The sequence below is a fragment of the Triticum urartu genome, chromosome 2A, assembly GCF_056163025.1.
Source record: "Triticum urartu cultivar PI428250 chromosome 2A, HENAU_Tu73, whole genome shotgun sequence".
Classification (NCBI taxonomy): Eukaryota; Viridiplantae; Streptophyta; class Magnoliopsida; order Poales; family Poaceae; genus Triticum; species Triticum urartu.
This window is the reverse complement of record NC_141874.1, coordinates 477741505-477764239: the sequence shown is the minus strand read 5'-3', so window position 1 is coordinate 477764239 and position 22735 is coordinate 477741505. Positions and strand designations below refer to the sequence as shown.

The 22735-nt window shown below is 41.4% G+C and overlaps 1 protein-coding gene across 1 annotated transcript; it reads right to left on the bottom strand.

Moving 5' to 3' along the window:
• Positions 1–14488: 14488 nt before the first annotated feature.
• LOC125541631 (Histone superfamily protein) lies at positions 14489–16609 on the bottom strand. Its single transcript, XM_048704987.2, has 4 exons — positions 16418–16609; positions 16232–16303; positions 15138–15218; positions 14489–14952 (listed from the first exon to the last, which is right to left on the bottom strand). The coding sequence occupies exons 1-4, from the start codon at positions 16560–16562 to the stop codon at positions 14825–14827; spliced, it is 426 nt and encodes a 141-aa protein (XP_048560944.1). The 5' UTR covers positions 16563–16609; the 3' UTR covers positions 14489–14824.
• Positions 16610–22735: the final 6126 nt, after the last annotated feature.

The window sequence follows — 22735 nt, the reverse complement described above, 5'->3', positions numbered from 1 at the left end:
TCTTCCTCATCATCATGTCCAGCATCTTCTACATGATGACTGTGTACAGCATCACCATCGTGATCATGTCCTGGAGATTCTTTGTCTTATCGCCCGCCCGAGCCACGGTGGTTGTCTTGCTGCCCTTCCTCATTTCTTGCCCGGCCCCCATGGACGACTTCATAGTCATCTTCATCACCTTGCCACCGATAGCCATCCATGAAACCACGCAAGAGTAGGTGGTCCCGCACCTGCCCGCAATCCGGGTCCGCAATAAGGCTCTTTAGCTTGCATCTTCGACACGGACAACTTATCTCCGTCTCGTTCTTTTGAAGCATCTCGGCCTTCGCGGAGCTCAAAAATCTATTCACGATGCCTTCAGTCATCGTGCAGACCATGGTCGCCTGCGGGGTAGAGCAAAACGATATTTTAGAACCAAGAAAAAATTTGGCATGACTTTCCCTAAAAATAGGACCAAAAAGAATGCATAGTGCCAAAATTCTCGCCGAAACGGAAATGAATCAACATTCCGGCAAAATATTGGCAACTATCGCATTTCAAATACCGGTACCTGCAAACACAAACATATATGCAACACCACAAACATATGCAACACCACAAACATACATAGATCTAGCTAGGCCACAAAAAATACATGTGCACATTGTTGGAGCGAGTTAGGGAGAAAAAAAGTAGATCTACAACATGAAGATAGCTTTCCCCTTACTTACCTATAAAAAAAAAGGTAATTTCACCCCTTAATTTTGATGAATCTATGGTGTAAATGAGGTGAGGAGGAGGAGGCAGCCGACAAGCTTGGAGAAGGAGGTGGAGGGAATGAAGTGGGGAAAGTGAGTGTGTAGGTGTGGCTGTCCAAAATATCTAGCTGGTCCCAGGTTACTAATGGCGCACCACCCAGCCATGCGCCATTAGTAACCCAACATACTAATGGCGCACCTGTTGGCCGTGCGCCATTAGTAGTTTTGCAAAAAAATAAAAATATATATATATATATATACTAATGGCGCACCGTGGCATAGTGCGTCATTACTAGTTTAAACTAGTAATGGCGCACTGTACCACGGTGCGTCATTAGTAGTTTTGCAAAAAAGAGTAAAAAAATACAGTAGTGGCGCACTCTATGGCTGGTGCGCCATTACTAGTTAGAACTAGTAATGGCGCACTTTGCCCGGATGCGCCATTAGTATGTTTGGAAAAATGAAAAAAAAATTGTTACTAGTGGCGCACCTTGTGTCTGGTGCGCCATTAGTGTCTTCCACACTAATGGCGCATCGGCACATGATGCGCCATTAGTATATAGTAGTGGCGCACCACTTCTCTGGTGCGCCATTAGTGTCAATTTCATCTATAGCCCTTTTCCTAGTAGTGTCACACTTTTATTTACTTGCAACTCAAGAATTAAAAGTCGATACTTAGAACAAAATATGACTCTATGTGAATGCCTCCGGCGGTGTACCGGGATGTGCAATGAATCAAGAGTGACATGTATGAAAAATTATGAACGGTGGCTTTTCCACAAATACGATGTCAACTACATGATCATGCAAAGCAATATGACAATGATGGAGCGTGTCATAATAAACGAAACGATGGAAAGTGTTGCATGGAAATATATCTCGGAATGGCTATGGAAATGCCATAATAGGTAGGTATGGTGGCTGTTTTTAGGAAGGTAAATGGTGGGTTTATGGTACCGGCAAAAGTTGCACCGTACTAGAGAGGCTAGCAATGGTGGAAGGGTGAGTGTGTATAATTCATGGACTCAACATTAGTCATAAAGAACTCACATACTTATTGCAAAAATCTATTAGTTATCGAAACGAAGTATTACGCGCATGCTCTTAGGGGGATAGATTGGTAGGAAAAGACCATCACTCGTCCCTGACCGCCACTCATAAGGAAGACAATCAAAAAATAAATTATGCTCCGACTTCATCACATAACGGTTCACCATATGTGCATGCTACGGGAATCACAAGCTTTAACACAAGTATCTCTCAAATTCACAACTACTCAACTAGCATGACTCTAATATCATCATCTTCATATCTCAAAACAATCATAAAGAATGAAACTTCTCATAGTATTCAATGCACTTTATATGAAAGTTTTTTATTATACCCATCTTAGATGCCTATCATATTAGGACTAATTTTATAGCCAAAGCAAATTACCATGCTGTTCTAAAAGACTCTCAAAATAATATAAGTGAAGCATGGGAGATCAATAATTTCTATAAAATTTAACCACCACTGTGCTCTAAAAAGGTATAAGTGAAGCACTAGAGCAAAATTTATCTAGCTCAAAAGATATAAGTGAAGCACATAGAGTATTCTAATAAATTCTGATTCATCTATGTCTCTCCAAAAGGTGTGTACAGAAATTATTATTGTGATAAACTAAAAAGAAAATACTCAAATCATACAAGACGCTCCAAGCAAAACACATATCATGTGGTGAATATAAATATAGCCTCAAGTAAAGTTACCGATAGACGAAGACGAAAGAGGGGATGCCTTCCGGGGCATCCCCAAGCTTAGGCTTTCGGTTGTCCTTGAATTTTACCTTGGGGTGCCTTGGGAATCCCGAAGCTTAGGCTCTTGCCACTCCTTGTTCCAAAATCCATCAAATCTTTACCCAAAAACTTGAAAACTTCACAACACAAAACTCAACAAAAAATCTCACGAGCTCCGTTAGTATAAGAAAGCAAACCATCACCTTAAGGTGCTGTAATGAACTCATTCTTTATTTATATTGGTGTTAAACCTACTTTATTCCAACTTCTCTATGGTTCATACCCCCCGATACTAGCCATAGATTCATCAAAATAAGCAAACAACACATGAAAAACAGAATCTGTCAAAAACGGAACAGTCTGTAGCAATTTGTAGGTTTCGAATACTTCTGTAACTCCAAAAATCCTGAGACATTAGGAAGTCCTAAATAATTTGTATATTGATCTACTGCAGTTGGAATTGGTATTTTATCGCTCTCTGGTAAAAAATGACAATTATTCTCGTGAGTGCATACTTTCTGTTTTTTTCAGCAAGATCAAATAACAATCACCCAAGAAGATCCTAAAGGCTTTACTTGGCACAAACACTAATTAAAACATAAAAACACAATCATAACAGAGGATAGATGAATTATTTATTACTAAACAGGAACAAAAAGCAAGGAACAAAAATAAAATTGGGTTGCCTCCCAACAAGCGCCATCGTTTAACGCCCATAGCTGGGCATAAAAGCAAGAATAGATCTAGGTATTGCCATCTTTGGTATTGGGAAAGAAAAGAGAAAATCTATTATCTATAGCATTTATCTTTTTATTTTGATAAAGCACGTGGCCATTAATGGTGGAAGAAAGATTAAGCACGCTACGGAAATATGCATCTAAGCTAGTCTTCATCTCTTTGATAATTTCATTTTGATAAAAGCACAAAACAGAGGTGGATTCAACCTTCTCACTCATGGGGTGACCAAATATAGTTTTCATCTTTTGATAGGTATCTACGGCATCCCCCTCAATAAAACCTTCTTCGAAAATAGAATCTAAAACTTACTTGAATGAAGAGGGTAAGCCAACATAAAAGCTTTTCAGGTATATCTCAATTTGATATTGGGGTACATAGCTGGCTCGGATCCTTAATAGCCTATCCCAAGCATCTTACAAAGACTCATCAAGTAAATAACGAAAAATCCCAGGATCATCTTCATCGAAATTATTCAAACTCTCAATAATAACCCCGGTAGGTCTTTCCATGGCATCATTATTTATGATCTTAGAGAGGACAGAGGGACTATCCATAGTACTAAAACCCGGGAGAGAAACCTTACCCCTTTTTGATTCGGCCATGGCGAGAGAAAGGCAAACGGAAAAGAGGTGAGGAAAAGGCAAAGGTGAAGTGGGGGAGAGGAAAACGAGAGGCAAATGGCAAATAATGTAATGCGAGGGTTAAGAGTTTGTGATGGGTACTTGGTATGTCTTGACTTGGCGTAGATCTCCCCGGCAACAATGCCAGAAATCCTACTTGCTACCTCTTGAGCATGCGTTCGTTTTCCCTTGAAGAGGAGGGTGATGCAGCAAAGTAGCGTAAGTATTTCCCTCAGTTTTTGAGAACCAAGGTATCAATCCAGTAGGAGACAACACGCAAGTCACCTAGTACCTGCACAAACAATCAAGAACCTTGCAACCAACGCGATAAAGGGGTTGTCAATCCCTTCATGGCCACTTGCAAAAGTGAGATCTGGTAAAGATAATAAGATAAATATTTTTGGTATTTTTGTTGTATAGATTGGAGAGTAAAGATTGCAAAATAAATAGTAAACTAGAATTGTAGATCGGAAACTTATATGATGTAAAATAGACCCGAGGGCCATAGGTTTCGCTAGTGGATTCTCTCAAGATAGCATATATTACGGCGGGTGAACAAATTACTGCCGAGCAATTGATAGAAAAGTGCATAGTTATGAGAATATCTAGGCATGATCATAAACATAGGCATCACGTCCGTATCAAGTAGACCAAAACGGTTCTGCATCGACTACTATTACTCCTCACATCGACCGCTATCCAGCATGCATCCAGAGTATTAAGTTCATAAGAATAGAGTAACGCATTAGGCAATATGACATGATGTAGAGGGATAAACTCAAGCAATATGATATAAACCCCATCCTTTTATCCTCGATGGCAACAATACAATACGTGCAGTTCCCTTTCTGTCACTGGGATCGAGCACTACAAGATTGAACCCAAAGCTAAGCACTTCTCCCATTGCAAGAAAGATCAATCTAGTAGGCCAAACTAAACCGAAAATTCGAAGAGACTTACAAATATATCAAATCATGCATATAAGAATTCAAAGAAGAATCAAATATTGCTCATAGATAATCTTGATCATAAACCCACAATTCATCGGATCTCGGCAAACACACCGCAAAAAGTATTACATCGAATAGATCTCCAAGAACATCGAGGAGAACTTTGTATTGAGAACCAAAGAGAGAAGAAGCTATCTAGCTAATAACTATGGACGCGAAGGTCTGTGGTAAACTACTCACACATCATCGGAGAGGCTATGGTATTGATGTAGAAGCCCTCCGTGATCGAATCCCCCTCCGGCAGATCGCCGAAAAAGGTCCCCGGATGGGATCTCATGGGTACAGAAGGTTGCGGCAGTGGAAAAGTGGTTTCTTGGCTCCTTGGATGTTTTCAGGGTATAAGAGTATATATAGGCGAAAGAAGTAGGTCAGTGGAGTTCTGTGGGGCCCACAAGGGTGGGGGCGCGCCTCCCTACCTCGTGGCCGCCTCGTTGCTTCCTTGACCTCCACTCCAAGTCTCCTGGATTGCATTTGTTCCAAAAAAAGATCCTCGTGAAGGTTTCATTCCGTTTGGATTCCGTTTGATATTCCTTTTCTGCGAAACACTGAAATAGGCAAAAAAAACAGCAATTTGCACTGGGCCTTCGGTTAATAGGTTAGTCCCAAAAATAATATAAAAGTGCATATTAAAGCCCATTAAACATCCAAAACAGATAATATAATAGCATGGAACAATAAAAAATTATAGATACGTTGGAGACGTATCATGTTCACATACAACAGGTGCAAGACAGTTTTGCACACACGGAATACTCGGGTTAAACTTGACGTGCCTAGCATATGCAAATTTGGCCTTGGAACACTGAGACCGAAAGGTCGAGCGTGAATCATATAGAAGATATGATCAACATAGTGATGTTCACCATTGAAAACTACTCCATCTCACGTGATGATCGGACATGGTTTAGTTGATATGGATCACATGATCACTTAGATGATTAGAGGGATGTCTATCTAAGTGGGAGTTCTTAAGTAATATGAATAATTGAACTTTAATTTATCACGAACTTAGTCCTGGTAGTTTTTGCATATCTATATTGTAGATCAATAGCTCGCGTATAGCTCCCATGTTTTATTTTTGATATGTTCCTAGAGAAAAATAAGTTGAAAGATGATAGTAGCAATGATGCGGACCGGGTCCATGATCTGAGGATTATCCTCATTGCTGCAGAGAAGAATTATGTCGTTGATGCACCGCTAGGTAACGGACCTATTGCAGGAGCAGATGCAGACGTTATGAACGTTTGGCAAGATCGGTATGATTACTACTTGATAGTTTAGTGCGCCATGCTTTACGGCTTAGAACCGGGACTTCAAAAACCGTTTTGAACGCCAAAGAGCATATAAGATGTTCCAAGAGCTGAAATTGGTATTTCAGACTCATGCCCGAGTCGAGAGGTATAAGACCTGACAAGTACTTTGCCTACAAGATGGAGGAGAATAGCTCAACCAGTGAGCATGTGCTTAGAATGTCTAAGTACTAAAATCGCTTGAATAAAGTGGGAGTTAATCTTCCAGATAAGATAGTGATTGACAGAGTTTTCTAGTCACTATCACCAAGTTACTGGAACTTCGTGATGAACTATAATATGCAAGGGATGACGAAAACAATTCCCAAGCTCTTCGTGATGCTGAAATCGACAAAGGTAGAATTCAAGAAAGAGCATCAAGTGTTGATGGTTAATAAGACCACTAGTTTCAAGAAAAAGGGGCAAATGAAAAGAAAGGGAACTTCAAAGAATGGCAAGCAAGTTGCCACTCCTGTGAAGAAACCCAAAGCTAGACCTAAGCCAGAAACTGAGTGCTTCTACTGCAAAGGGAATGGTCACTAGAAGCGGAACTATCCCAAATACTTGGCGCATAAGAAGGATGGAAAAGTGAACAAAGGTATATTTGATATACAGATTATTGATGTGTACTTTACTAGTGTTCATAATAGCCCCTGGGTATATGATACTGGTTCAGTTGCTATGATTAGTAACTTGAAACAGGAGTTACAAAATGAACAGAAACTAGTTGAGGGCAAGGTGACGATGTGTGTTGGAAGTGATTCCAAGGTTGATAAGATCACCATCACACACTCCCTTTACCTTCGGGATTAGTGTTGAACCTAAAATAAATGTTATTTGGTGTTTGTGTTGAGCATAAATATGATTGAATCATGTTTATTGCAATACGGTTATTCATTTAAGTCAAAGAATAATTGTTGTTCTATTTACATGAATAAAACCTTCTATGGTCGTACACTCATTATAAATGGTTTATTGAATCTCGATCGTAGTGATACACATATTCACAATATTGAAGCCAAAAGATGCAAAGTTAATAATCATAGTGCAACTTATATGTGGCACTGCCGTTTAGGTCATATTGGTGTAGAGCGCATGAAGAAACTCCATGCTGATGGGCTTTTGGAATCACTTGATTATGAATCATTTGATGCTTGCGAACCATGCCTCATGGGCAAGATGACTAAGACTCCGTTCTCCGAAACAATGGAGCAAGCAACTGACTTATTAGAAATAATACATACTGATGTATGCGATCCGATGAGTGTTGAGGCTTGCGGCGGGTATCGTTATTTCCTGACCTTCATAGATGATTTGAGCAGATATGGGTATAACTACTTGATGAAACATAAGTCTGAAACATTTGAAAAGTTCAAAGAATTTTAGAGTGAAGTGGAAAATCATCGTAACAAGAAAATAAAGTTTCTACAATCTGATCGCGGAGACGAATATTTGAGTTACGAGTTTGGTCTTCATTTGAAACGATGTGGAATAGTTTCACAACTCACGCCACCTGGAACACCATAGTGTAATGGTGTGTCTGAACGTCATAACCATACTTTGTTAGATATGGTGCGATCTATGATGTCTCTTACCGATTTATCACTATCATTTTGGGGTTATGCATTAGAGACAGTTGCATTCACGTTAAATAGGGCACCATCTAAATCCATTGAGACGACACCATATGAATTGTGGTTTAGCAAGAAACCTAAGCTGTCGTTTCTTAAAGTTTGGGGCTATGATGCTTATGTAAAAAAGTTTCAACCTGATAAGCTCGAACCCAAATCGAAGAAATGTGTATTCATAGGATACCCAAAGGAAACTGTTGGGTACACCTTCTATCACAGATCCGAAGGCATGATATTCATTGCTAAGAATGGATCCTTTCTAGATAAGAAGTTTCTCTCGAAAGAAGTGAGTGGGAGGAATGTAGAACTTGATGAGGTAATTGTACCCTCTCCCGAATTAGAAAGTAGTTCATCATAGAAATCAGTTCTAGTGATTCCTATGCCAATTAGTGAGGAAGCTAATGATGATGATCATGAAACTTCAGATCAAGTTACTACCGAATTAGAAAGTAGTTCATCATAGAAATCAGTTCTAGTGATTCCTATGCCAATTAGTGAGGAAGCTAATGATGATGATCATGAAACTTCAGATCAAGTTACTACCGAACCTCGTAGGTCAATCAGAGTATGGTCCGCACCAGAGTGGTACGGTAGTCCTTTCTGGAAGTCATGTTACTAGACCATGACGAACCTACGAACTATGAGGAAGCGATGATGAGCCCGGATTCCGCAAAATGGCTTGAGGCCATGAAGTCTAAGATGGGATCCATGTATGAGAACAAAGTGTGGACTTTGGTTAACTTGCCCAATGATCGGCAAGCCATTGAGAATAAATGGATCTTCAAGAGGAAGACAGGCGCTGATAGTAGTATTACTATATATAAAGCTCGAATTGTCACAAAAGGTTTTCAACAAGTTCAAGATGTTGACTACGATGAGATTTTCTCACTCGTAGTGATGCTTATGTTTGTCTGAATCATGTTAGCAATTGCCACATTTTATGAAATCTAGCAAATGGATGTCAAAACTGCATTCCTTAATGGATTTCTTAAAGAAGAGTTGCATATGATGCAACAAGAAGGTTTTGACAATCCTAAAGGTGCTAACAAAGTGTGCAAGCTTCAGCGATCCATCTATGGACTAGTGCAACCATCTCGGAGTTGGAATATATGCTTTTGATAAAGTGATCAAAGCATATGGTTTTATATAGACTTGCGGTGAAGCTGTATTTACAAGAAAGTGAGTGGGAGCACTACAGCCTTTCTGATAAGTACATGTAAATGACATATTGTTGATCAGAAATGATGTAGAATTTTCTGGAAAGCATAAAGGAGTGTTTGAAAGGAGTTTTTCAAAGAAAGACCTCGGTGAAGCTACTTACATATTGAGCATCAAGATCTATAGAGATAGATCAAGACGCTTGATATATTTTTCAATGAGTATATACATTGACAAGATTTTGAAGTAGTTCAAAATGGAACAGTCAAAGAAGGAGTTCTTGCCTGTGTTGCAAGGTGTGAAGTTGAGTAAAGACTCAAAACCCGACCACGGCAGAAAATAGAAAGAGAATGAAAAGTCATTCCCTATGCCTCAGCCATAGGTTCTATAAAGTATGCTATGCTGTGTACCAGACCTATTGTGTACCTCACAAAGAGTTTGGCAAGAGGGTACAATAGTGATCAAGGAGTGGACCATTGGACATCGGTCAAAATTATCCTTAGTGGAATAAGGATATGTTTCTCGGATATGGAGGTGACAAAAAGTTCGTCGTAAAGAGTTACGTCAATGCAAGTTTTGACACCGATCTAGATGGCTCTGAGTCTCAATCTGGATACATATTGAAAGTGGGAGCAATTAGCTAGAGTAGCTTCGTGCAGAGCATTGTAGACATAGAAGAATTTGCAAAATACATACGGCTCTGAGTGTGGCAGACCCGTTGACTAAATTTCTATCACAAGCAAAACATGATCACTCTTTGGGTGTTAATCACATAGCGATGTCAACTAGATTATTGACTCTAGTAAACCCTTTGGGTATTAGTCACATGGAGATGTGAACTAATCACATAAAGATGTGAACTATTGGTGCTAAATCACATAACGATGTGAACTAGATTATTGACTCTAGTGCAAGTGGGAGACTGAAGGAAATATGCCCTAGAGGCAATAATAAAGTTGTTATTTATATTTCCTTATATCATGATAAATGTTTATTATTCATGCTAGAATTGTATTAACCAGAAACTTGATACATGTGTGAATACATAGACAAACAGAGTGTCCCTAGTATGCCTCTACTTGACTAGCTCGTTAATCAAACATGGTTAAGTTTCCTAGCCATAGACATGTGTTGTCATTTGATGAACGGGATCACATCATTAGAGAATGATGTGATGGACAAGACCCATCCGTTAGCTTAGCACTATGATCGTTTAGTTTGTTGCTATTGCTTTCTTCATGACTTATACATGTTCCTATGACTATGAGATTATGCAACTCCCGAATACTGGACGAACACTTAGTGTGCTATCAAACATCACAACATAACTGGGTGATTATAAAGATGCTCTACAAGTGTCTCCGATGGTGTTTGTTGAGTTGGCATAGATCGAGAATAAGATTTGTCACTCCGATTGTCGGAGAGGTATCTCTAGGCCCTCTCGGTAATGCTCATCACTATAAGCATTGCAAGAAATGTGACTAAAGAGTTAGTTATGGGATGATGCATTTCGAAACGAGTAAAGAGACTTGCCAGTAACGAGATTGAATTAGGTATGAGGATACCGATGATAGAATCTCGGGCAAGTAACATACCGATGACAAAGGGAACAACGTATGTTGTTATGCGGTTTGACCGATAAAGATCTTCGTAGAATATGTAGGAGAAAATATGAGCATCCAGGTTCCGCTAATTGTTATTGACCGGAGATGTGTCTCGGTCATGTCTACATAGTTCTCGAACCTGTAGGGTCCGCACGCTTAACGTTGATGACGATTTGTATTATGAGTTATGTTATTTGATGTACCTAAGGTTGTTCGGAGTCCCGGATGAGATCACGGACATGACGAGGAGTCTCGAAATGGCCGATACGTAAAGATCGATATATTGGAAGGCTATATTCGGACTTCGGAAAGGTTCTGAGTGATTTGGGCATTTTTCGGAGTACCGAAGAGTTACGAGAATTCGCCGGGGGAAGTAGTGGGCCTTAATGGGCCATACGGGGAAGGAAAGAAGGGCCTCAAGGGGTGGCCACGCCCCCCCATGGCAAGTCTGAATTGGACTAGGGAAGGGGCGGCGCCCCCCTCTCTTTCCTTCTCCCTCTCCTACTCCTTCCCTCTCTCCCCTCTTGGAAAAAGTAAGGGGACTCCAACTAGGATTGGGAATCCTAGTTGCACTCCCCCTATAGGCGCGCCCCTCCTAGCCCAGCCTCCTCTTCTCCCATCCTTTATATACGTGGGCAGAGGGCACCCCAAAGGCACTCCAAGAATTGTCTTAGCAATGTGCGGTGCCCCCCTCCACAGTTTTCCACCTCAGTCATATTGTCGTAGTGCTTAGGCGAAGCCCTGCGTCGGTAACTTCATTATCATCGTCACCATGCCGTCGTGCTGACGAAACTCTCACTCGGTCTCAACTGGATCAAAAGTTCGAGGGACGTCACCGAGCTGAACGTGTGCCGATCGCAGAGGTGCCGTGCGTTCGGTACTTGGATCGGTTGGATCGCGAAGACCTTCGACTACATCAACCGCGTTACTAAACGCTTCCATTTTCGGTCTACGAGGGTACATGGACACACTCTCCCCGCTCGTTTCTATGCTTCTCCTAGATAGATCTTGCATGATTGTAGGTTTTTTTTGAAATACTACGTTCCCCAACAGTACCGCTTCATGCGGTACTTCCGCTCTGGCATCTCTGGCATCTCTTTGTACCGTTGTTCCTATGTACGAGGTGACCCTAAGCGGTAGTATCGCTGATCGATGGATGGTAGTACCGCTCCGGCGACACTACCACTCTAGCACTTCATGTGCTCACTTTGCTACTCCTGGAATAGCCGCTTTAAGCGGTGGTACTGCCGTACCGCGGGCTGAGGCATAATGGTTGGATTTGTCCTTACCTATAAAAGGGGGTCTTCTTCCCCTATGAACCTTATCTGTTTGAGCTTGTGTTCCCCCTCCATTGATGACCCTCCTCGATCTTGCTATCTCCCAATCCCTTCAGTGATTCTTGCTAGTTTTTGAGGGAAAAGAGAGAGGAGATCTAGATCTACGTTTCCACCAATCCATCTCTCTTCTAAGTGAGGGGAACCCTTTGGATCTAGATCTTGGAGTTCTTTGTGTTCTCTTCTTCGTTCTTCCTCTCATATTCCTCCGCAACATTTGTTGCTTTGGTGGGATCTGGGAGAGAAGGACGTGGGCACTCCGCGTGCCCTTGCCATTACATTTGGTGCATCAGTTTGAGTTCTCCACAGTGATACGCGGAAGTGAAAGTTGAGAAGCTTATTACTCTTGGGTGTTTAGGCACCCTAGAGCTTGTGCCTCTTGGGTGCTTGGGCATCCTAGATGGTTGGTGGTGTCGCAGAGATCAATCATTATGGTGTAAATCTTCAGGGTCTCCAATTAGCTTGTGGAGATTGCCCCAAGCAATTTGTACGGGTTCGGTGACTACCCCCAAGGGTTGCCAATTGTATGGGTTCGATTATCGTCCTCAAGGGTCCCTTGGTGGAATCACGACATCTTGCATTGTGCGAGGGCATGAGGAAATTATGGTGGCCCTATTGGCATTTTGGGGAGCATTGTACCTCTACACCGTTCCAAACGAAGATTAGCACCCGCAAGGGTGTGAACTTCGAGATACATCGTCGTCTCCGCGTGCCTCGGTTTTGTCTTACCTGAGCCCTTTACTTACGGGCTTTACTTTGTGATAGCCATAGTGTTTCATGTTTTATATCTTGCTATCACTTAGTTGTTTATCTTGCTTAGCATAAGTTGTTGGTGCACATAGGTGAGCCTAGTCGATTTAGGTTTTGTGCTTGATTAACCGCTAGTTTTATTCTGCATTTGTTCAAGCCTAAACCGTAAATATTTTAAAGAGCCTATTCACCCTCTCTCTGGATGACATCCATGATCTTTCACCCGACCTTAGATAGAGGAATAACAGAGAGCCCCGAAGCTTTACAGAAAAAGGCTCGTGCACCGTTTTATAGATAAAGGAACAATCGTCATACAACGCGACACCACAAGACGACAATACACACACAGAGGGCAAGATACAAGATACATGAGTGCTTAAACAGCTACACAACCCCAAACCACTTCAACCAAACCAGAAATATGACGAAAGGCAGTTTACTTGAAGTCGTCGGGGCCTCAACCGTGAGCGAGTCACCGTGAAGAGGCGAAGCCGTGCACGAGAACCCGGATGCTCCAAGGCGGCGCCTTCAGAAAGGGCACGACACCGGAGCGCCGCACCGCCCGATCCATGGATCAAGGATTCCCTGGAGCAACATGGAGGTGCAGAGGAACCGCGATGACACCTTCAAGAAGGAGATGACACCCATAGAGGCTGTCGTTGTCAGTCTGGCATATACAGGTAGGGTTTTCACCCCAGCAAGTTCTCTACACCTCCAAGACGTTGTGCATAAAGCCCCGAGATGCCTTCCGTACCATTGTCACCGACCGTTGTACAATAGGAACCACACCGCCCACACGACCATGGCCACTAGTCGACCCCCGAGCCACGGGCTCTGCCCACGAGCACCGCGGCTTCCACCACCAAGGCCGTCGCCCGGACATCCATGACCCTAACTCCATCCCCTCCCTAGGTTGCAACGATTGCTCGGTGCCACCAGAGTCGCCGTCGTAGAAGATCCAGGACCGTGACGCGACGATACGTTGGACCCTGACTGAGTTCGGATTTGAGCAATTAGGTAGGGTGGGAGAGGTAGGGAAGAAAACCGCTTCTTTCGGATCAGACGCTTGCCCCAACTGTTCAGCCGGCCGCACCCATGCGGACCAGCCACCGCCCAATCAGCGGCTGGCGATGTCTCATAGCATATAAATGGAAAAAGAGAATTATTATATTTTTTTGCGAAAAAATGGAAAAGGAAAAGGAGAATTATATGTATTAAGTTGGCTTCAATGACGAAATAAGTAATTACTTTCTTACCTTGAACTGAAAATGTTGCACTGAAAGTCTATTAATGGCCGTTTTTGCTAACTAGAAAGCTATTTCTGTTTGTTTGATACTAGTACAAGATGTACATGTTGGACACAGAAACTTCCGTCTTTCACTCTCTTATCATATCATGGCGATCACTATCAATTTAGACGAGGCAGAGACCATCACCATATGCCAAAGAAGAAGTATTCAGCCGAATCTGAAGAAACGGCCAGGAGGTATCGAGCCCACGTTCAAGTTCAGCCCAAAGTCATGAGCCGACTTCTCTCATATCCTTTATGTAGAGCAAGTTGCCTCTAATTTGTCAATTAAACAAACTGCCTTACAAAAAAAACAAGTGAAGTTTGATCTCATCGGGCTATAAATTATCCATTAGTTTCCTGCGGTTGATCCAGCTTAACAAATAGACACAAAGACTGATAGTTTTACTTACACGGAAGGTAATTGGCATACACTTTTGTTTTCCCTGTGATCCCAGCAACTCATTAGTGCTCCATGTGCACAATTTGGTCGAGATAAGCTTGCACGATTGTCAAATCTTAATAAGCAGAAGACTATGGCAGCACATAAATTTCGTGAAAGAACTGATTTCTAAATATGCCAATACCACTTGACACCATCAGTTTAAAACAGAGCGTCAAATGTGACGGATAAACCTGGGAACATTGACTATGGCAGCACATAAATTTCGTGCAACAACAGATTTCTAAATATGCCAATACCACTTGACACCAACAGTTTCAAAACAGAACGACAAATGTGACAGATAAACCTGGTAACATTATACATGCACGCTCAGGGATCTCCAAATGCGTTGAGTACTAGTTAGTGGATATTTTGGGTGCTTCTGCAGTGTCAATTCAGCCTACACTCTTTGCACAATTAGGGATAAGGATAATATCTGAGATCAGATGACGGTCATGTTATCGTCCTTCTTGGATGATTTCTTTCTCTTCTTCCCGGTGCAAGGTTCTTTTCCTTTCAGGTTTTGAGAAAATGTTCGCAGCTGGCCCATAAGATGCTCATTTCTGTGCGCTGGGATTGCAATGCAATAGTCAGCGTGAGGAGAAAAAATACATTAAGAGAGCCATAAAGAGAGTTGGAAAATTTTGAGTACACAAGTATCTCAAACAACCTTCTGTAGAGAACAACAATTCCAGGAAGCCAATATTCTTTTCTTCTCTTTCAGGCATTAGTAAAGACATTGTTTGCTCAAGTACCTGTGAGGATAACATCGTCCATCCTAATGGATTTACGACTAGCATGCTGTGCAAACAGCTCAACATCCTTAGCCAGTTGCTCTGCACATTGCGAACAAATATATTAATTACACTAACCCATATAGTTTCCAAATATGCAAATCTAACAAGATTCAGAACCATTCTTATTCTGAAGAGTGCAAATAAGCAGTTCAGTACAGATAGTACAGCAGAACGCTGTAGTTTCAGAGATGCTGCTCTGAAAATCCACTTCCTTATGTTCTGATACATCTCCTTTACTCATACCGTGCAACCAAAATTTTGTGGTTCCCACAAGATCCCCGATCCCGAGCTGGAAATGTGCTCAGCTATTGCTTTCTAGCTGATACAGTGTGCCACTTAAAGGATGTGATTCTGGAGTTTGTGGATGGGATTGGGTGATCTTCAGTGCAACTTGATGTCTTATTTCTCACGTGTATTCTATAACCCACCAAGGTCTGGAAGTCAGGTCGGCTAAACATTACCTAAATGCATAAAAAAGTGCTTTGCTTTCTTCAAGAGCACATTTCCAATTCAACTAAATATCTTCAATTGTGTTAGAGGAGCATGCAAATCATATATAAAGATAGTATCTATAGCAGAGATTGTTTCTTAGAGTTTGGTATATTCTCATCATGAATGTTTTGTCTATGCAGAGCTTGTTGTAAGAGAAAAAATCATTAGTATCAGCATGAAATTTGAGATACTGATTAACACAGAAACAAACATCTACCAAATCAAAGCCTTCTTTTAAAGGTGATATCAAATAGAAGCGCATCCCTGTCACACAAAAAAGAAGTTCCTTGCTGCAGGCACACAGAAGAAATCAAACACGAGCTTGTGCTAAGATCTAATGCTCCAGGCATTCTGGACAAATCTAACATGAAGTGCATCGCTCCAGCTCCATGCAATCTAAACTGCCACTAGACAACCAACACGCATTTTGGCTAAGGTAGATCAGCTGGTTCTGTTCCACGCCAAGACTCGGTCTAAAATTGGCCAGATGGATATTAAAAAATGGGCAGAGTCAGTTGTGAAAACAAATACAACAAAAGGAGGTAAAGATTTCGGGTAACCTGCGCTCTTGAAGGCCAAGTCGGCGATGCAGGCGACGACGGGACCCGCAACCTCCATGCCCGCCTTCTTGCCTGCAAAGCACGAATGCTTCATACATTACTGCTCCGAATCCCGATCTCAGTTGCAAGAGAAAGAAGTGATAGCGGAAACTGGACACCAGGTGAAGTGGTGCCATTTTAACCTACCTTCAGAAGTCGCGATGTTGATGACGGCGAGCCTGAAGCGGTCACGAAGGAGTTCGGCCTCCGCCTCCGCCTCGAATCTATCGGCCTCACCGCCGTCACCGACGAGTGCGTCGTCGTCGGCGAGGGTTTCCACGTCTGGGTCCATGGTGGGGATAGGGATTTTTCGGTTTTCTCCGCTATTTGGTCCCTGAGTTTATTTGTATTTCACCTCCGAGGTTTGCGAGGAAGTATTTGAATTCTGATTTGTATTTTTTGGGTTGATTAATCAGAGATTTCTTTTTTTTCTTTTCATTAAGCAACCTGTAGGAGCAATGTCGCATTTTTCTGTATATAAACATTGGACATGTTTGTTTTTATGTGAAAATATGATGCTATTCATCACCCAGGGTGCAGAATAAGTTATTCTTCACCCGAAGTAATCTTACGATCGCTTTCCAAATAAATTACGTTTAGAATATAAATAGTTACATGCATATTGATTCAATATGTAAAATTTGATATAAAAAATAGGTTATAAGACCAGAAAAAATACATTTTACGTATGTTTTACACTATATTTTTACATTCGTAATTTTACGTAACATAATTTTTTTACGATGAGTACATATTTTCTTACGTTCTCTTTTTATATATGAAATAAGACAAAATTTACGAAACGTAAAAATACGGTGCATTGATGTCAAAATAGAGAGGGGATGAGAATAACTATTCCTCACCCAGGGTGACGAATAGCGCGACCCATATTCCTTATATATATATACCTTAAGCAAAATGGGAAAACATGTCCAATGTTTATATTATATTTCCTTATATCATGATAAATGTTTATTATTCATGCTAGAATTGTATTAATCGGAAACTTGATACATGTGTGGATACATAGACAAAACACAGTGTCCCTAGTAAGCCTCTACTAGACTAGCTCGTTAATCAAAGATGGTTAAGTTTCCTAACCATAGACATGTGTTGTAATTTGATGAACGGGATCACATCATTAGGAGAATGGTGCGATGGACAAGACCCATTCATTACCTTAGCATAATGATCGTTAAGTTTTATTGCTATTGCTTTCTTCATGTCATATACATATTCCTTTGACTATGAGATTATGCAACTCTCGGATACCGGAGGAATACCTTGTGTGCTGTCAAACGTCACAACGTAACCGGGTGATTATAAAGATGCTCTATAGGTATCTCCGAAGGTGTTTGTTGGGTTGTCATAGATCGAGATTAGGATTTGTCACTTCAAGTATCGGAGAGGTATCTCTAGGCCCTCTCGGTAATACGCATCATGATAAACCTTGCAATCAATGTGACTAATGAGTTAGTTACGGGATGATGTATTATGGAACGAGTAAAGAGACTTTCCGGTAACGGGATTGAACTAGGTATGAAGATACCGAAGATTGAATCTCGAGCAAGTAACATAGCGATGACAAAGGGAATAACGTATGTTGTCATTAAGGTATGACCGATAAAGATCTTCGTAGAATATGTGGGAACCAATATGAGCATCCAGGTTTCGCTGTTGGTTATTGATCGAAGGGGTGTCTCGGTCATGTCTACATAGTTCTCGAACCCGTAAGGTCCGCACGCTTAACGTTCGATGACGATTTTGTATTATATGAGTTATGTGATTTGGTGATCGAATGTTGTTTGCAGTCCCGGATGAGATCACAGACATGGCGAGGAGTCTCAAAATGGTCGAGAGGTAAAGATTCATATATTGGTCGATGATATTCGGACACCCGAAGTGTTCCGGGGGTACCGAGTACATATCGGGTCACCAGAAGGGGTTCCGGACATCCCCCGGCAACTACATGGGCCTAATGGGCCAAGAAGGGGACAGACCAGCCCCTAGGGGGCTGGTGCGCCCCATGTAGGACAAAATAAGGGGGAAGGAAAGAGGGGAAGAGAGAAAGAAAGGGGAGCAATTCGGCCTCCCCTGAATTGGAGGCACCCAAGTAGGATTCCTCCTACTTGGGGCACCCCCTTGGCTGTGCGGGGGGCACCGCTAGAACACACATCAACAGTTGTTAGCCGTGTGCGGCGTCCCCTCCATAGTTTATGCCTTCGGTCATATTCACGTAGTGCTTAGGCGAAGCCCTACGCGGATCATTTCACCATCACCGTCACCACGCTATCGTGCTGATGGAACTCTCCCTCGACACTTTGCTGGATCAAGAGTTCGAGGGACGTCATCGAGCTGAACGTGTGCAGAACTCGGAGGTGTTGTACGTTCGGTGCTTGATCTGTCGGAACGAGAAGAAGTTCGACTACATCAATCGTGTTGTCAAACGCTTCCGCTTTCAGTCTATGAGGGGACATGGACACACTCTCCTCCTCTCATTTCTATGCATCTCCTAGATAGATCTTGTATGAGCGTAGGATTTTTTTAAAATTGCATGCTACGTTTCCCAACAAGAGCAGGACGTGGGGTTTACCTCTATAGAGAGTCCCCGAACCTGGGTAAATCCCCTGTGTGTTCTTCTCCTGTTACCCATCAATCTGATCTAATAGCTCGTCCCCTACCCAAGATCTGCCGCATTTGATACCGACAAGTAGTTTACCTTCGCTTTACTGCTTCTGTTTATATTTTTTTCGCTGTGCTGTGCTGAGAGATTTGAATATTTTGAAAGAAATTTAAATCTCCCATTTCCTCCTCCCCTCTGGTCGATATACTCCGATCCTACATGGACAATTTTTTTGGAGAATTATAGAGAGAGAGGGGGCTGCCTTTGCGCATGATTTGTGTGTAAAAGAAGGTGCACCCCCTCAAGTATGTAGGTTCAAGGGAGGGGTGACTTGGAGGAGGGGTTCCTCCCACTTGTGGCGATGCACCAAGGGGTGGGGCCCACCTCAAACCCTATCCACAACAAGCTAGGCTTGGGCGCCAAAGCTAGGGGCGCCCCTTCTTGGGCCTTAAAGGCCCATGCGGCTGCCCCTATAGGCCTTTCCTGTATGGGCTTCCCCCTGGTGCCTCATAATTCTAGGTGGCCCCGGAAAAAAAAATTCGAAGCCCTCCTACATCATCATTTACCTCCCAACACTATTTCCTCCTCCCAGTTTTATCTGTTTTCTCTGAAACGCTTTTGTTTCTCTAAAACACTTCCGGTTCTCTCTCGAAACGATTTCTATTATCTTTGAACTCTTCTAGTGATATTCTCCTATGCTCCTAAATCAACCAGCACTCAAACAGATCGAAGACCCTTAAGCACATGGCCCTGTAGGTTCAGTGAAATATAGACATGACCGGAACACCTTCCGTTCAATGATCAACAACAGAATGATGAGCATCCATATTGACCCCTATACCCACAGAAATGATTATCTAGTGAACCTGTAGCTACCGTATGCTATTACTTTTGCTTCGTGATTATTTACAAAAGCCCGTGGTGAGATATATCGGCATCCCCGTCAATCAGCACATGATCACTACGCCAGTTTCCTCGTTACCGGTTTTGTTCTCTTTCCTCATTCCCATGTTTTGGCATCTCCGCGAGCAAGTCATGTTGTGTCTGGCCAGACAATGATGGATATTGTTACACCCAGAGGACCCTAAGAATATCTCTTCATCATCAAAGGAGCAAATTCTAGTCTTGAGTATCTAGTCCCTTGTCATGCATTTCCGGTGTACCTGAAAGTTCCCGTTATGGTCACCCTCTTACGTTTTACGTTAGAACGATCCCAAAGTGCATCGTCTAGTATGAAGTGACTTGATACTCTTATGGTCTAAGAAATTATGCATACATTAACTTTCTCTTTGTTATAAACTATAGACTTGTGAGGAAAGCATCTTGTAATGTAACATACAATTTGGGTCAATTCAACACAAGTGTTCTTCTAACATTCGACCCATGAGTGGTAGCTTCCCCTCATAGGAACAATATCATCACGACCGGTCTAAATTGGGGTCGTCTGTGGTGAATTTTCCTGCTAAATCTATGTCATCTTATTCTACCATTGATGGTTGCTCGGCTCCTCGTTAGTGCGAATACTTGGTGACTATAGGCCATAGTGAACCAGCTAAAACATGTTGAAAAGGCAGCAATTGTCCAAAATAGCAAGTTCGGGGTGCAACCTAGGTTAAAAAATTGAAAGAAAGCTACAAGTCAAAGTCGGAAAAAGAAATCCCATAGGAATTTCCATTTTGGGGTAGGGAATAAATACCATATTTAACAATATGGCATCATTTTTGTATATCTTTAGCTGATCCAAAGCGATCAGGCAACGAAGAACCAATTCAAAGCATAATGCAAGAAAACAAAAAGGAAGCCACTATTGAGCATTCGTCCCCTTTTAGTTCTTTACCTGTGGGCCTCAGGTGTACCTATCATCCAACAAAACGTTGGTTTTGCACTCTGGGTCGAACTGCCCTTGCCCACAGAGAACAAAACACTCCCCTCCCCGGTAATAAATTTTTGCAGCTATTATGTTCTTGTAAACTAAGACAGACTAAATATGATACATATAGTTTTGGTAGAAAATGAAATTTTGTGGTTTCTGAATATAGACTGAAAGAGTATTAGAACGATTGTTCTGCGAGTTTTGGTTCAAAAGAAAAAATGACTGAAAGAGTATTTGCTCATGTTAGAAAATTTGTGGCAACAGTCCATGCCGTTTAGCCGGTAAACAAAATGGCATCAGCAAGCCATCATCCTTACACAAGCTTAAGGGCAGTGTTATGTCATGGTCAGAGAAGATAGGGCTCGTGAGACCACCACAACATATAGTGCCCTTTTATTTTAAGAAAATGAGTGCGAATGGATAGGGTCATGCTTCCTGCACCGAAAGGGAGGCAACGACATATATTGATGAAAAGACTTAACTATTTTGTATTTTGTATTTGATAAAACGGAGACAAGGCCAAGGAATAATTGGGTTACTTAATTGATCTGTGTTAGTGCAGTCCTTTTAATACTATAAACTACATACCTACTGAAATAAGTGAACAGATACAATAGAACATGTCTATATACATTTCATTCGGACAAAATTAGAACATCTTATAATTCAAAACAGATGTAGCAGATCATAAAAAAAAAAGGTTCTTGGTGAGCGCGCAAATGGCTGTTTGGGTCACACGGCAATTACTGGGAATCCCTACATAGTTTATATGGGGCTAGCTACGAGTTCGGTGAGGCCATTTGCTGCTCTTGGCTCCCTGCCTTGTAGGGTTGCATTGCCAGATTTTTTTTTCACTTCCATTGTTTTCACTTTTCAATTTTTCTTCCTTTTATTATTTACCTTCTTTCATTTTATCAGAAGTTTTGGCTTTTTACTTTCTCTTGATCTGTGTTTTGTTATTTATTTATTTTATACATTTCCCAGGGTAGATGAGATATATATTTACACACATATGTGCTACTACATCCGTCCTGGTTTACTAGTCCCTCTCTTATTTATCATCATTTTAACTAATAAAATATAAGCTATGCATAGAAAAAAAATATCAGTGAAAACTACACTCAAATATGAATCCAAAAATATAATTTTTGGTGATATGCATTAAAAGTTTCTAGTCAAATATGTGGTCAAACTTTAATCCAAAATACGACCGAGACTAATAAACCCAGACGGAAGCAGCACTATTGAAAATGTATGCTTTTTATAAAAAAACACGTCAACTTTTAAGACAAAAATATATTTTTCAGTATATAAATATTTCTTGACTTTGTTACAAAAATTTTATTTTTATTTACATGAACATTTTTTATCAACGTACACAAATAATATATTATTTTCCTCAACATAGTTTTTCCTTTCTTAAAACTAAATTTTGACAACATTTTGGAAACCTTCTTAAACAAAAGAATTTGAAATATAAAAAATTTACAGTCTGAATGATAGTGCCCACAACCAACCCATGTAAGACCGCTTGAGGTGTTTGCATGAAATCTAGCGCAAAATAGGGGGACTCTCCGCCGGGCTCCATGTCAGCAGCCATGCCGGTAACTACTCACTCAATTACCAAAAACCAAAGTACCCACACAGTCTAAATCATAAAGTTACACATCACATAGTGTACCAGAACTACCTAAGGCCTCTCTAAGCCCATGTGTACCGAGAATGGCGTTTTGGCTTCCGGAAGCGGGCGCTCTTGCGTCAATAGTAAACAAAAAAAATACATAGTAAATGTTTTTAAAAAAATCTGAAACTTTTTAGTAGATGTTCATGTTAGTGTCGCAAGCATTCTTAAAAATTTTCATGTGAAACGAAGCAGCGTTGTTTCGCCGGTGAAAAAAGCAAATTTAAGGTGACATTTTGGGATAACATTTGGTGTTTTTTTGGGGTTTATTCACAGACCAAAATGTTT

What these genes read in the sequence shown, in the direction of transcription:
- LOC125541631 (XM_048704987.2), bottom strand. Translation starts at nt 16,562, where the DNA reads ATGGACCCAGACGTGGAAACCCTCGCCGACGACGACGCACTCGTCGGT. An exon ending in CAACATCGCGACTTCTGAAG is followed by an intron (nt 16,304 to 16,417) that starts GTAGGTTAAAAT and finishes CGTGCTTTGCAG; the next exon opens with GCAAGAAGGCGGGCATGGAG. An exon ending in GGACGATGTTATCCTCACAG is followed by an intron (nt 14,953 to 15,137) that starts GTACTTGAGCAA and finishes TTGCAATCCCAG; the next exon opens with CGCACAGAAATGAGCATCTT.